Source organism: Vigna radiata, chromosome 7, assembly GCF_000741045.1.
Source record: "Vigna radiata var. radiata cultivar VC1973A chromosome 7, Vradiata_ver6, whole genome shotgun sequence".
Taxonomy (NCBI): Eukaryota; Viridiplantae; Streptophyta; class Magnoliopsida; order Fabales; family Fabaceae; genus Vigna; species Vigna radiata.
The window spans coordinates 16,943,721-16,958,407 of record NC_028357.1 but is presented as its reverse complement, the minus strand read 5'-3'; the positions used below and the strand labels follow the sequence as shown (position 1 = coordinate 16,958,407).

Genomic DNA, 14,687 nt, shown 5'->3' with positions numbered 1-14,687 from the left:
CGCAAGAGAAAAGCGCGAGGAAGAAGACGATGAATAGTGGTAACTGCTCGCGGGTTCGCGCTCTGAGTATAAACTACTATAGACGTCAGTTATGTTTGCCAAACGACGTCTATAATGTAATAGACGTCGATGCTCTCACTAATTTGACGTCTTTTTGATTTAAATATTAATAATGGCGTGGATTTTAGGCGTCCGTTGCATGGCGGCCTGACGTCTATACTCTTTCATACGTCACCTGCAGTCTGACAGACGTCTATATGGCGGAAAAATTATTACAATTCACCTTACTATCAGGCTATACACGTTAGTTCTGAGAGGGCACCGACGTCTATAGGGCGGAACATTAATTGCATGCACCTACCTGTCAGGCCATAGACGTCAGTGCTTAGCTAACCGATGTCTACACGGCGACTATTGACCTTCCTGGCAGAACTACAGACGTCTCTTGTTCCCTGGTGACGTCTAAAGACGAGTGTAGACGTCGGTGTTGTCATATGCGACATCCACATGGCGACTATTCACCTTCCTACAAACCTTTTAGACGTCCATGTGCAGTGTGACCGATGTCTGTAGTGTTTTAAACATCGGTTAGCCAGGTAACTGACGTCTTCTCGTCTGAGTTATTTACGAATTTGCCACCGGTCATCATATTACGTCAGTGAACCCTCTAACCAATAGGAGGTGACATTAAACAGCGTTTTTCCACTAGTGTAATTCTAAAAAAAAATGGTTTCTAGAAAAATGATATGCTTTAAAATTATGAAACGTAACAAATCTATTTATATTAAAACACTTTAATATTAAAATAAATCAAGTCTTACTATTTTTAAACCACTATTATTTTTAAAATGGTATTTTCTAGGTCTTTATAATGTTATCTCCTTTAATAAAACTATTTCAACAAAGACAATGTCTTAATTTTTTTATTTACTATTTTATTTTAATGAGTTAAAAAGTTTTCATTTATATTAATTTTAATTATATATATATATATATATTTAATATTCATAATTTATGATTTTAATGTATACAATTTTAGTAAACAAGAAAAATATATAATTATCATGTAAAGTGGCAAAAATAAATTAGTAACATTTGTAGTTATATTGAATGGATAAATAGTTTATTTCTTCTATTTCTCTTTACTTTTTTTGCATCAGGATAGCTCCAGAGATACAAAATGTAATCATTTTAAAATATAATTAAAAGTGATAGAAGAATATGAAATTTGTATATTGGTTATAATTTTCATATAAAGAACATAAAATGAGGATTAGGTATATATATGTGTTTTGTTATTTTTCTTGACCCGAAACTGTAATTTTACCATAAACAACAACCTTCATGATAAAAGTGTTTTTAGTAGTTGCTGAAACAAATTTTCTAACTCTATTGCAGTTTTTTTTTTTTATTGTTTTTGAAAGAGGATGGCAGTGCAAAAAATAAATTTTTGTTTATAATTATTCATTACATCAAGGGTATGAAAGTAAATAGGAGAAGATAAGGGGAATGGTGAAATGGCAGTTGCCACTTGAGGAACACAGTTCGTTGACAATGGTTATTCTAGTTCATGATTGATTCACCCAGGGAAATTCGTTCAACGATAAAATGGTTACTATTGCACATTTCAATCCTTAAAAAATTCAATCAATTCTGCAACTTCTGTGCGAGTAATCTTCATTACCTTATGTATATTTCTTGACTGCTAAGCATTATTTATGAGTAGCGTGATTTAAATTTTACAAGCTTCATGTTTCTATTCGGTATTTGATTTCTTTTCCTTTTTGTTTGTAATTGTGATTGAATCTTAATTATCTTTTTTACCAATATCAGTGTTTGGAATGGTATTTTTTGTTCTGGTTTGGGAAATTACCTACTCGACCAGATACTGCTCGCAGTACTATGTTTTGAATTGTTTGATTGTGAGAATAAATTTCGTTTCTAAAAGGATAAAGTAAGCGATATTTGACATCGGATGAAAAAATTAACTATGATATTCCATCATGGTCATGATTTGTTGTTACACATATCACGTTGTATGAATGGATGATCTTTTTCATGAGTGACTAGTATGTGTTTGTGTTAAAGGATCTGGTCTTGTAGGAATTGAAGCTTTAAATTTATGAACTGTTTTCCTATATGCTTTCTGTGATTAACATCATTGAAGGATATTTGGTTAATTGCAACTTGTTTGTTTGATGCCAGACAAAAGGTTATATTTGTTTGGTGCTGCTGATAGAGGATGAAGTCAAGTGAATGGCATGTTGAAAGAAGGCATGGTTCAAAAATTGAATCCCCTTCATCAAGGGATTCAGAAAATGCGCATGAGACAGGGCCACTCTCCATTGTTATACTTGGTGCTTCTGGTGATCTTGCAAAGAAAAAGACGTTTCCAGCACTTTTCCACCTTTATGAGCAGGTTTGATAACCTAGATTTGTGTGTTAAATAAAGTAATAAAGAATAACCTTTCTGGACCAGTTACTTAATGCCTAGTTTTCTGAAAGACTAAAATAATTGTATTAGAGAGGATGAGTACATGAAATGACATACTAAACAAATAGAAAATTTGATGGATTCTCATTAAACCTCAGCTGCTCTTAAAGCTGCCATGTACAAGACCTGATCCAGCACTAAACCATCCAATCCCTTGCACATATTAAATACAACCAGTTGCTATAAAATCAGCACCTACACTGATAACACTACACAACACACATCTTGTCATGTCACACATTACATTATCCCACCTTTACCAATGAACTTGGATAACCACTCATGCTGCAGGGCTTGGGAAAGAGTAGATCAGTATAACATATTAACATCTATCTCTGGGCATCTTTAATATTTGGACCATCATCGAAAAAGTCTTTAATACAGAAAGGCTTCCCCCATGGTATTTAGTGCTTGTTATTAAAACAAAAGGATTTGATATAGATCATAATTGAAGCATTAGTGAACCACTGAAAGACCCTCAATGGAATGTGTATTAGAATATTATAGTTCTAATCTAGCAATTGTTCAAAACTTTTCTTCTTATTCATATATTCTACCTGAAATTAAGATTTGATAAAATTTTAATTGGATGTGAACGGCCTAACACCTCTTTTGTATGGACTTGGAAGTTGAGACTGGGTATGTAAACTCTAGTTAAAACCATTTAATAGGATTTTGATATAAAATCTAAATAGCCTGTATAGAAAATTGGTTTATGACAAAACACATTGGCATTGTTTGATCTGTGTAGCAAGCCCTCTATGATCAATGGGGTTGGATCTAATAGAAGGGACTAGTTCTCACAAGATGGGGAACCAAGGTTTGAATCTCTACTGGCAGAGGTGTCCCAGATTTAATACCCCATTGCGGAAAGAGATTACGTCTAAAGGAAAATACTTGTGGGATACCGAAAAAACTATATTCTACATGATAACCTAAGCAGATATCTATTACTAACTCATCTTGTACAAGGAGGATTTTCTAACTGATGTATGCTTAACAATTTTTCTAAATTTTGGTGGCATTTTGCAGGGATTCCTACCACAAAATGAGGTTTGTATTTTTGGCTATGCTAGGACAAAAATCACTGATGACGAATTGAAAAACCGCTTACGTGGGTGAGTTTTTTTTTTTTTTTTTTTTTTAAGTTGCACAATCTATATTTTTCCTAATATATATAAAATAAATTAAAAAAATCGTGGAAATCAATTTCTTTCTACTATATCGCAACCATGATTTCTTTTATATAAGTATATCATTATTTCAAATGCATCAGTATCCTGTGAAATAACAGAGCATATTTCATGGATCCGTGTTTACATAACATTACAATTTTATAGCATGTTTAGTAAAACTTAATTTTGGTAAAAAAAATTACTTATTTCTCAAAAGATCTCTAATATAGCAAAAGTAAGTGACTATTTCTCAAAAATAAACCGAACTAAATATGAATTTGAAGTTTGTTCCATGATTATTATGTTACATGTTTGCTTTCTGCTTCTTTCATTCTTGTTATACTTATGATATTTGTCATTTTCATCCCTTATTTAAGCAGATTCTCGGTGCAATAATTGATTTGAAATTGGTTGTTGTTTGATGTGCAGCTATCTTGTTCCTGCCAAAGATTCTTCCTCTGAGCAGTTGGAAAAAGTATCAAACTTCTTGCATCTGGTTGGTGTTGGCAGCCTTGAATCATTTTATAATTTTCTGCTATTCACTCACTGAAATTACTCATCTGACTGATCAAACGTTCATTCTTTTTCCCCTCTCTTCCCATTAGATCAAATATGTAAGCGGCTCTTATGATTCTAAGGATGGTTTCTGTAATTTGGATAAAGAGATTTCAGAGCATGAATCTTTGAAAAGTAGCGTTCAGGGTTCTTCCCGAAGGCTCTTCTATCTTGCCCTTCCTCCTACAGTATACCAATCAGTTTGCAAGATGATCAAGACTTATTGCATGAACAAATGTAAGATTTAGCATCCATTGTTTTGATATGAATCTAGTAACATTTGGTTGCAAACTTTAATAAGAACTTAACTGGGGAAGAGTAACAAACCTTGTATGCCATAGCTCAAGACCTGCTAGAAGTAATTCTCAGTCGGACAACTACTCCAGTCTGTACTTCAGAGGTCACTTTCAGCTCTTTAATTTTTTTAAAAATAAAATCTAAAATGCAGATTTCTTTTGTTCTTTCTTTGTGATTTTTATCTTCATGACACTGGATCTGTATTGAAGTCACTGCTGTTTGATAGATAGAAACATTGCTTTGATTTCCGATTTACTGCATAACTACTGGTGGCTTTGTCATATTTTTTTGTGTTTATGCTAGGAAATAATTCTGAAATAAACTTGGAAGTATGTTTGATAGATAGAATCAACTAAAAAGATCTCAGGGCTTTAAGTGTCTAGTCAGTTGCAACTGAGTGTTCTATTTTTAGTTGTAATCTACATGATCAGTTACAGCTACTTGTCTATCTAATAATAATTCTCTTATCTATATGTAGAATTTTGTAGCGCAGAATTTACTAAGTCATCATATTGTACATATTAAATTCACTATGAATATAACATTCTTTCAATATGGTATCAAGAGCATAGTGATCTGTTCCTTCATAAAATATTCCACCATGTTCCCCTCCACACATGCAGCAACTCAGTCACTGCCTTTGCAAAGAAGGTCTGAGCTGCATAATATCAGTTGCTGAATATGTTCTTCGAATTAAATAGGAGTATAATGCTTTAACTCATAATGACATCGGGGATCTGGTTTCTTTACCCTCTGGCAGGAAAGCAGTTAGTCATAAATGGGTTTTTAGGTAAAAGAAAATGTTGATGGAACTGTTAACAAATATAAAGCCATATTAGTTGCCAAGTGATTCCACCAATGGGTTTGATTTTCAAGAAACTTTGTCTCCTGTCATCAAACCTATTACCGTCACGATTATTCTTACTATTGCTTTAATCAAATGGATAGGATTTGTTTTATTTGGATCTTAATGATGCCTTTCTCAATGACACTCTAGAAGAAATAGTATATATACAGTTCAACCTCCCGGATTTGAGGCCTCAGATAAATCTTTGGGCTGCAAGCTTAATATAGCCATTTATGGCTTAAAACAAGCACCTAGACAATGGTTTAACAAACTCACCACAACTCTTTTGCAGCTTGGTTTCCGTTCTAGTAAATGTGATCCTTCACTATATACCTATCACTATGAGTCTCATATTGTTCACCTATCGGTATATCTTCATGATATCATTTTCACTTGCATCTCTGTATCTCTTATTCAGCAACTCACTCAGAAGTTGAACTCTAATTTTTCTCTCAGCTGGGTAAACTTGCGTACTTTCTAGGTATCGAAATCAACTACCTTTTTGACAAGAATATTGTGATGACTGAAAGTAAATATATTAAAGACCTTTTGCATTAAGCAAAGATGACTGAATCTCAACCTATACCATCTCCTATGGCTTCATCTTGCAAACTATTTAAAATAAGATCAGATTTATTTTTTGATCCTACTCTTTACAGATCAGTCGTTGGAGCTTAGCAACATGCTACTCTTGCAAGACCTGGAAATAGTTATAATGTCAACAAAGTCTGTCAATTCATGTCAAATACTTTGGTTAATCATTGTACAACTGTTAAAGGAATCCTTAGATACCTTAAGGGCACTCTTTCTTACGGTCTTCGCATGCAACCAGCCTTTGCATCTCATCCTTTTTCTATCATAGCCTTGTGTGATGCTAACTGGACTTCTGATATTGATGATAGAAAGTTCACTTATGATCTGCAATATTTGGGGTACCCAATCTCTTTTCTTGGTGATCCCGCAAGCAATGTGTCATTGCTAGATCAAGCATTGAAGCTGAATATCGTAGCTTAGCTCAATCTTCAAAAGAAATCATCTGAATTTAAGCTCTTGTGAAAGAATTATATATTTGTTCCTCCACTCTTGTCATGCTCTGTGACAATAAAAATGTGGTTGATATCGCACAAAACCGTGTATATCACTCTAGAATGAAGCAAATTTGTGTTTGTGATCAAGTGTTACCAAACAACTTGAATTTTATCATTTTCCTAACTTGGATTAGTGGGCGATATTCTTACCAAGCCTCTTTCTTTTAACCATTACGAACTTCTTAGAAGCAAACTCAGTTTGCAAGATTTTGTATGTAAAAATCCTTCCCCTAGAGTTTGAGGGGATTATAATTGGATGTTAATTAGTTATCTGTTTTCTGTTATAATTAGTTTGATACTGTTGTAACCGCTTCTTGAGTCTATATATGATCAACTTGTGTCTTCTTTCTCATTCAGTGCAATATAATTCCATTCACTTCATGTTAATCTTCTCTGGTTTCTCTCATACCTAGAATTCTAATAAGATATTTAGAATATTAATGCGTTAGTTACTTGAAGTGTTAGTTAGACATAATTGTATTCTTACTTTTTCTTTTTAAGACTCCTCCTATAACAAACCTGCAATTTTGTCTGGTTATTAACCTGTTGTGCTAGCTCCTGCCTAACACCATCATCCCAAGTAAATGGTTCTAATTTCCCTACCTGGCCTAAGTTGCATCTTCATTTCCAACATTGTTTTTATTGATGATGTCATCTACTTTCATGTTGTAGCTGATCTTGGTGGGTGGACTCGTATTATTGTTGAGAAGCCTTTTGGTAAGGATCTAGAATCTGCAGAGCAACTCAGTACCCAGATTGGAGAGTTGTTTGAAGAACCCCAGATTTATCGTATTGATCACTACTTAGGGAAGGAACTAGTGCAGAATATGGTAGCAAATGACTACTTAATGGCTCTATTTTTATTTGCTTCATAAATTCGGCCTAAACCCTCTTCATTTGACTTCTATTTTCTAGTTAGTACTTCGTTTTGCAAACCGCTTATTCATGCCGCAATGGAACCGTGACAACATTGCTAATGTGCAGGTGAGGGAGTTACCATTGAAATCAAACAAGGCCTTATTAGTTGCCTTCACAATTCGTATTTCTTAATTTGCCTCATTGTAACTGTCAAATCTTTTTTTTTTTGGCCCTGTTAAATTCTGTCTGTTATTACCTAGTTCATCTACCTCATGACCAAACATTTACATGCCACATTCAAATTGAGTTTTACGCTGTTTTTCTGTGGCAGATCGTTTTCAGAGAAGATTTTGGAACTGAAGGCCGAGGTGGATATTTTGACCAATATGGGTATGTTTAGTAAGTCATTTATTTTATTAAACTAAGCTACCTAGTGACAAGTCAAAGCCATAATAGATTGTTAAATGACGTAATATTGAGAATTGTGTATACTGATTTTACTTTTGTTAACGATGTTGATGGTGAAACTTTTCTGGCTTTTTAAGTACCATCCGTCAATGCTTAAGATTTATTTTCTATTGTTTTATATCATTGAGATTAGAAAAAACCAAAATCACTAACGTAATTTTTATTTGGCAGAATTATTCGAGATATAATTCAAAATCATCTGCTGCAGGTACGGCCTTTAATTTAGGCTGAGAAAGATATATTTTTTTACATTATTATTACATGGTTGTTGATTAAACAATATTATCAAATGCCACGATGGTGTTTAAATTCACTTCCCCTTAAACTTCTAATCTTACTAGAATTATGTTCTATAAAACAAAATAACGTTGTTGTGGAAAGTACTGATATTTTGTGCTGAATATTTATGCATTGCATTTTGTAATATTTAGGTGAAAAATCATTTTGAGAGATGAAGGTGTATTAGGGATAATATTTATCACTGATTTGTTTTTAGTAAGCTTTCAACAAACAACATTAAATCATTTAAGTTCTGATTTTTTTTTATTTTTTTTTTCATTTTAAGCATTAAATTGAATTTCAAACAGACCTTCGCAATTCTTATGAAAGTGCCTGAATCTTCCTGTAATCAGTGATTGCAAGACCAACTACGTTCTTAATAGGCTTAAACAAACTTCACAATCTTTTCAGTGTCTACATTTATTTCAACATTAGTTATTTTTCTATAAACTCAGGTTTTTTGCTTGGTTGCTATGGAAAAACCAGTTTCTCTCAAGGCCGAACACATTCGGGATGAGAAAGTGAAGGTTTGTCTCTTTCCATTTAATTTTTTATGGAAATTGTTTTTCTTCTATGTTATATATATCAGAAACAAGAAATAGGAAAGTAATAAGACAAGGGAAATCATATCAATATTATTAATCAAAAACGGGAAAAAGAAATACAGTAGGCTAAAGATCCTACTACCACAGAACAAGCTCCTTCAAGGAAAAGAATATTCCCTGCCTATGACAGAATTCAATAAAATCCCGACTTCCCCTCTCTTTTCCTTTTTTCTCCAAATCTTGGGCTTATTGTCAATGTCTTAGCCGACCTTCCTAGTTTAATTAATTCCTGTTTCTTCAATGGTAGCCTTGCCCTCAAGGCTCGACTGAGGAAGCTGACTTTTGATGTGAAATTCCTCTTCCCACGTAGCAGCTTCCAGACCTGGGCCCTTTCATTGTATAAGCACGTGACTAATAAAGTTTTCTCCATCTTTAATCACCCTCTTGTTTAGCATAGCTTCCGATTATAGACTGATTCCATCAACACTAGCGAACTCTAGAGGAAGTTCATTTTGCACAATATAATCCCCCGCCGCCTTCTTTAGTATAGATTCATGAAAAATTGGACGTATCTTGGTTGTCTCTGGCAAGTGCAACCTGCGGGCTACTGGAACCTTGAATGGTCGATAGTAGCATGCAACAAACGTAGGAATGATACAAGCCCCTAGAGTTAACTGTCCTAAGCTTGAGGAATGTGAATTCTACTATTTCAAATTCGCCCTATCTGCTCTTATCATTCTATTTTGTGTCTGTTGCAATTGCACCACCTCATGGGTAAAAGTCTTGGCTAAGACACGGGTTGAATATGGATGTTTTAAGTGACTGAAATGGCTATACTTGGATATCCTTTCATCTACCACCAAATTGGGTATGTACCCTGGGGCATGGTAAACATTTTATGAAATCTATAAAGATTTTCACACCTTGTCGGGAATATTCAAAGGGTTGAAGCAATCCCCCTGAAATAGTTGCTAGATATTTCTGTCTTTGGCATTGTGATACTTCAACACACATTGTTGGACTATCTTCTTCGCACCAAATCAAAGCATATTAGTCGTTATTGTTAAATATACTGCGTTTTATGTTAATTAAGAAAACATAGACTTTCACTATTGTTTGATATTGGTAGATATTATTGATATTGTTTTTATCAATATCTTCTATTTATCATGTTTATGTTTGGTTGCCATGTATATTTATATCTTTTTTATTATAAATATATTATTCTGTTTTTTTCCTCTGTCACCATGTCACCTTGTTCTCTTCTTCTGTAACTCTAAATCGACCGCCCTAGCCAAGTTAATGAAGCATGAACGTGACAATGGTCTAACACATGCCCTCATATACCCTCTGGTAAGCCATGGACAAATTACCCAAAGTACTGGTCGTCAGGCAAATGCGGAATATACACTGTCAAATGCTCAAACTCGCAGATATGCTCCTCCACGCTCCCCTCCCGTTAAATTGACCTCAAATTCTCTAAGACGTCACCCTCACCACAACTGCTCCCATGTTAGACTGGTGCGTTCGTTGATGAGCGATTTGAAAAAATGGATGGTGGAGCCCTCCATGCCAGAATCACTTTAATATAAAGGTGAGTCCTCTGTACCTGAAAATAGACCTCTGGGCGCACGATCCACCTTGCTAGGTTCTCACCGTTAAACATCAGCAACTCCACCTTCTTGACAGATTGTCAGAACTCATCAAACGGGTCGTTGTTTGGGTCAAATGTAACCTCTCATGGCCAAGCCATTGGCATTTTTAATTCCACTATTTCTTGACAATAACTCCATGAGTTTCGCATGGTTGGAATCAGCTTTGAGTTTCTATCCTGAAACGTTTTCTCTCGTGGCCTAAACCTGCTAAGCGTTTTTGAAGTCAGCAACTTCTGTCTCGAGTGCGATGACCTTTGCAACCATTTTAACAACCTCTTTCGACCACTGGACTATCCGCTCATATCTAGCATATCGGACCAAATGTCAGAGATCAGATACAAGAAATAGGAGAATAACAGGACAGGGAGATAATATTAGTATAACTACTCAAAAAGAAATAAGAAATATAGTAGGGTGAAAATCTTGCTGCCACAGATCAAGCTCCTTCAAAGAAAACGACATTCCCTATCCATAAGAAAATTCCGACTTCTTTCTCTCCTATTTTTCTCCCCTTTATTCTAATTACCTCCCTCACTCATTAACTGATTCTGTTACATATTTTGTCACTTCAGGATTTCTCTCACACCTATTTGTTTTCTCCTTTTATAAACCCTCCAAACTTGGGCTTACTGCCAACGTCTAAGCCCACATTCCCAGTCCCATCATTATTTTCTTGCTCTCTTGGTTTGTTCTCTTGTTTTGTCCATAATATTTTGTTCCCATTGTTATCACTAATGAATTGAAACTAGGCACAATCCTTCTTTATGATTACCCAGAATTTTGACTGTGTTCCAACCTGAGTCTATACCACTTTCTGATTGATATAAAAAATTGCAGGTTCTTGAATCAGTACTACCTATTAAAGATGATGAGGTTGTTCTAGGACAATATGAAGGCTATAGAGATGATGCCACCGTACCTGACCATTCGAATACTCCTACTTTTGCAACTGTTATTCTGAGAGTAAACAATGAGAGATGGGATGGTATGTGAAAAACCCATCTATCTTGTTCCTGAAAGACAAATTTGAACTTTAGGTTCAGGGATGCTATAGGGAGATATTTCTGACATTTCTTGCTTTATTCATGCTGAATTTTTGGAATATAATTATTCAGTCCATCTTTTTATATGTTTGAGTGCATTATTTTTGTATTTTTTATGCTATATATTTCTGTGACTTTGATCAACTGAACTGCAATCGAGACATTTTCACACCAAGCTCCTTTCTGATGTTAGGTGTTCCATTCGTACTAAAGGCTGGGAAGGCCCTAAGTTCAAGAAAGGCAGATATAAGAGTTCAATTCAAGGATGTTCCTGGTGACATTTTCAAGTGTATGGCACCAAATTTTCAATGTTTGCGTGAACTCTCTTCAAGTCATGCATCTTTAATTATATATAGTAAATACATCAATCATGACCATGGCATTGAATATACCTATTTGTCATCCATCATGTGCACTCGGATATGGTATACAACCCATTACTTTAAAAGACATGGAATTTTTGTGATAGGATTATGTAGTTAGACTTTATTTTGCACTTCGGTTTCAAATAGAAATATTAGTGTATGTGCATAAAATTATCTTATCGCTGCCGAAAGTGATGTTTTTATTAGGGGTTCGTATGTATGATCCATAATTCCAACAAAGGCAACATGCAGGAGGAACTTGTTCTTTATTGACAAAGTATAAGTGCATTGAAAAATAAAATATATATTAGCTAGAGTGTCTTTTTCCATACCTTGGTGAGTACAGAAGTACCTATTGATCTAAATTTCAAACTATGTTAGACCTTATTGTAAATTTATTTTTGTTTTAGGTCAAAAGCAGGAGAGAAATGAGTTTGTCATACGCCTGCAACCCTCAGAAGCTATGTACATGAAGCTAATAGTATGTCTATCATGCTGATAACACTTAACGAGAATTATTCTGCCATTTGTTTGGCTTAATTACCTCTGAAAGTTTCATATGTGTCATTGAGGAAAGTATTTTTAAGTGTTCAAATTTAGATATTTAGTGTTTATGTATTGAAAAATGTAAAGATATCATGACATAGTCTGGAACCAATTATCCTGAAATGCAAATGGCAACTTTTCTAGTTATTTGTTGTCAGCTTCGGCAACATCTTATCTCTTTTACTTGTTATCTTGAGTTCATGAAAGAAATCTACATGTTAAATTCTATTGGAAATAATGCACTTAGGAAATGGTATGTTCGTATCGCATATCACATGATAAAATGCATTCAGTACTTACGAGTATTAGTTTCTAGGAATTTGTTTTTAATTAGTAGTAGCCTGAGACAGTCTCAACTAAGTCTATTAAGAGTTTATATATGAGGATATATGTAGAACATATTTCTCACATTTTGAGTGAATAACAGAATATTTCCAGTTTCTAAATTCTCTCTATACAATTTTCTGCTATATCTTCCTCTAAATCTCCTATCATAAATTCTACATGTTATCTAAGTGTATCCAGTCCTACAAGGATCACATGCTACATGTCTAGTCCTAGACATGAAAAATGTGCGCTAAGATACTGCAAGTTGTTTAGGAATATGGCCAGAACTCTCCACAAGAGTGAGACATTTCTCCTCTCTTGAGCTAGCTTTATTGAGTGAGTTATCTTCAATTCATCTCTGGTATGCTATTAGAATATACCATCCACTTTGATCTGTGTTGTCACAGTTCAGTTGTCTTGCTTTTTGTTATCACTGTTGCTGCTCAACCAGTTCAAATGCACCTAAAACTGCTAAAATAATTCAATGATATGTCTAAGAATGGACTATTATCTGATTTTGTGCAGGTCAAGAAACCTGGACTGGATATTGAAACAGTTCAAAGTGAACTAGATTTGTCATATAGGCAACGTTATCAAGGAGTAACCATTCCAGAGGCTTATGAACGTCTAATTCTTGACACGTATGTTGCTCTTACAACTTCATGTTTAATTGTTTAATGGCTTGTCTCCTGAGAACAGACATCTCAAGGTGTTAAAAAAGTATACTTGAATTTGGATTACATTTTTTTTTATCAGCAAATATTAGTTGTTAGTTTTTGTTAATGGGAGAGTTAAATCTACAACCTCTCTCACTCTCTTCCAAACCCTTCAAACCAACTTATATCTTGCAAATATTAGTGGGAGATGTTAAATCCACAACCTCTCCTACCCTCCTTTTCAACTTTTCCTACTAGGTCAACGTTATAGTTAACCGTTTATTTGAAGGTGTTAGATATTGTGTTTATTTCATTTACATGTTCATTTGTATTTGGGCTTAGCCCACACTCTTATTATTATAAATACATTACCCTATGTGTATACACAGACACATAAGGGAGATTTCCCCTCATCTCTTTTACTATTTCATAGAAGGAAATAGTGTTTGAGAATATCAATGACAAACGAATTTTTTTTTTTTACAGAATTAGAGGTGATCAGCAACATTTTGTTCGCAGAGATGAGTTGAAGGTAATAAATACAGTAAATGCTTGATAGACCCACCCATTTCAACATTAGTTTAATTCAGTGACTGACTGTATTTTGTTTCTTATCAGGCATCATGGGAGATCTTCACCCCTCTTTTGCACCGGATAGATAAAGGGGAGTTCAAGTCAATCCCTTACAAACCTGGAACAAGAGGTCCTGCAGAAGCAGATAAACTATTGCTGGAAAAAGCTGGTTATGTTCAAACACCCAGTTATATATGGATCCCTCCTACACTGTAGAAAGTACAGTCATTGCCTTAAATTGTTTATGCTTACACTTCATAAGCATGCGAAGATCTCCTTGGAACAAGATTCTTCTTTAATGGGTGATTTTATCAAGCATTTGAATATATATGTGGTTGGCATGCTTTATATAACCTTCTCTCTGAATGCAAAACAGTGAGTGGTTGACATGGTATACGTATCGTGCATACAAAATAAATGAAAAACGAAGTTCATTTAGTAGTATTTGTGTTTTATATGCATTAGTATGGTTATCAAACTCTCGAGTTAACTCTTAAATTCTTACGAGTATACGTTTTAGGAATGACTTTCAAGTTAATTTAGAAATAAACTTGTTTTTTACATAAACTCGATAGAATCGATTGTGAAATCGGTAGAATAGTGTAGAATCGCGAGTTTGAAAGAGTAATATGCATTAATTGATACACAAGGACAAATAGACCTCTCTATGTAACTATTTTCCGAACTTATCTTAGTTTTGAGAGGAAATCTCATTAATTGGTAGGGATGTGTATGGATAATGTCCAATTCTTTTAATTAGATATGAGGACGGAGATGGTTACATATATATTTATCTTGTCCGTGTCCTTATACTCATTTCAATATCCATCCTTGTCTTCATTGTGTTTTCGATATTCGTTTAAATTACTAAAATACATAAAGTTTATTAGATAACTTAACGTACTTTTACACACAC

General features: G+C 34.3%; 1 protein-coding gene across 2 annotated transcripts; it reads left to right on the top strand.

The window, feature by feature from the left end:
• Positions 1-1,419: 1,419 nt before the first annotated feature.
• On the top strand, positions 1,420-14,230 carry LOC106768940 (glucose-6-phosphate 1-dehydrogenase, cytoplasmic isoform). 2 transcript variants are annotated; one of them, XM_014654337.2, is made up of 16 exons: positions 1,420-1,670; positions 2,206-2,419; positions 3,527-3,612; positions 4,099-4,165; positions 4,275-4,461; positions 7,129-7,286; positions 7,372-7,440; positions 7,646-7,704; positions 7,954-7,990; positions 8,517-8,588; positions 11,099-11,246; positions 11,498-11,593; positions 12,080-12,150; positions 13,068-13,183; positions 13,685-13,730; positions 13,817-14,230. In XM_014654337.2, exons 2-16 carry the CDS (start codon positions 2,243-2,245, stop codon positions 13,985-13,987), a joined length of 1,560 nt encoding a protein of 519 aa, XP_014509823.1. In that variant the 5' UTR covers positions 1,420-1,670; positions 2,206-2,242; the 3' UTR covers positions 13,988-14,230. The 2 variants fall into 2 exon arrangements, with proteins under 2 accessions (XP_014509823.1, XP_014509824.1); XM_014654338.2 differs by having other exon boundaries at positions 1,420-1,689.
• Positions 14,231-14,687: the final 457 nt, after the last annotated feature.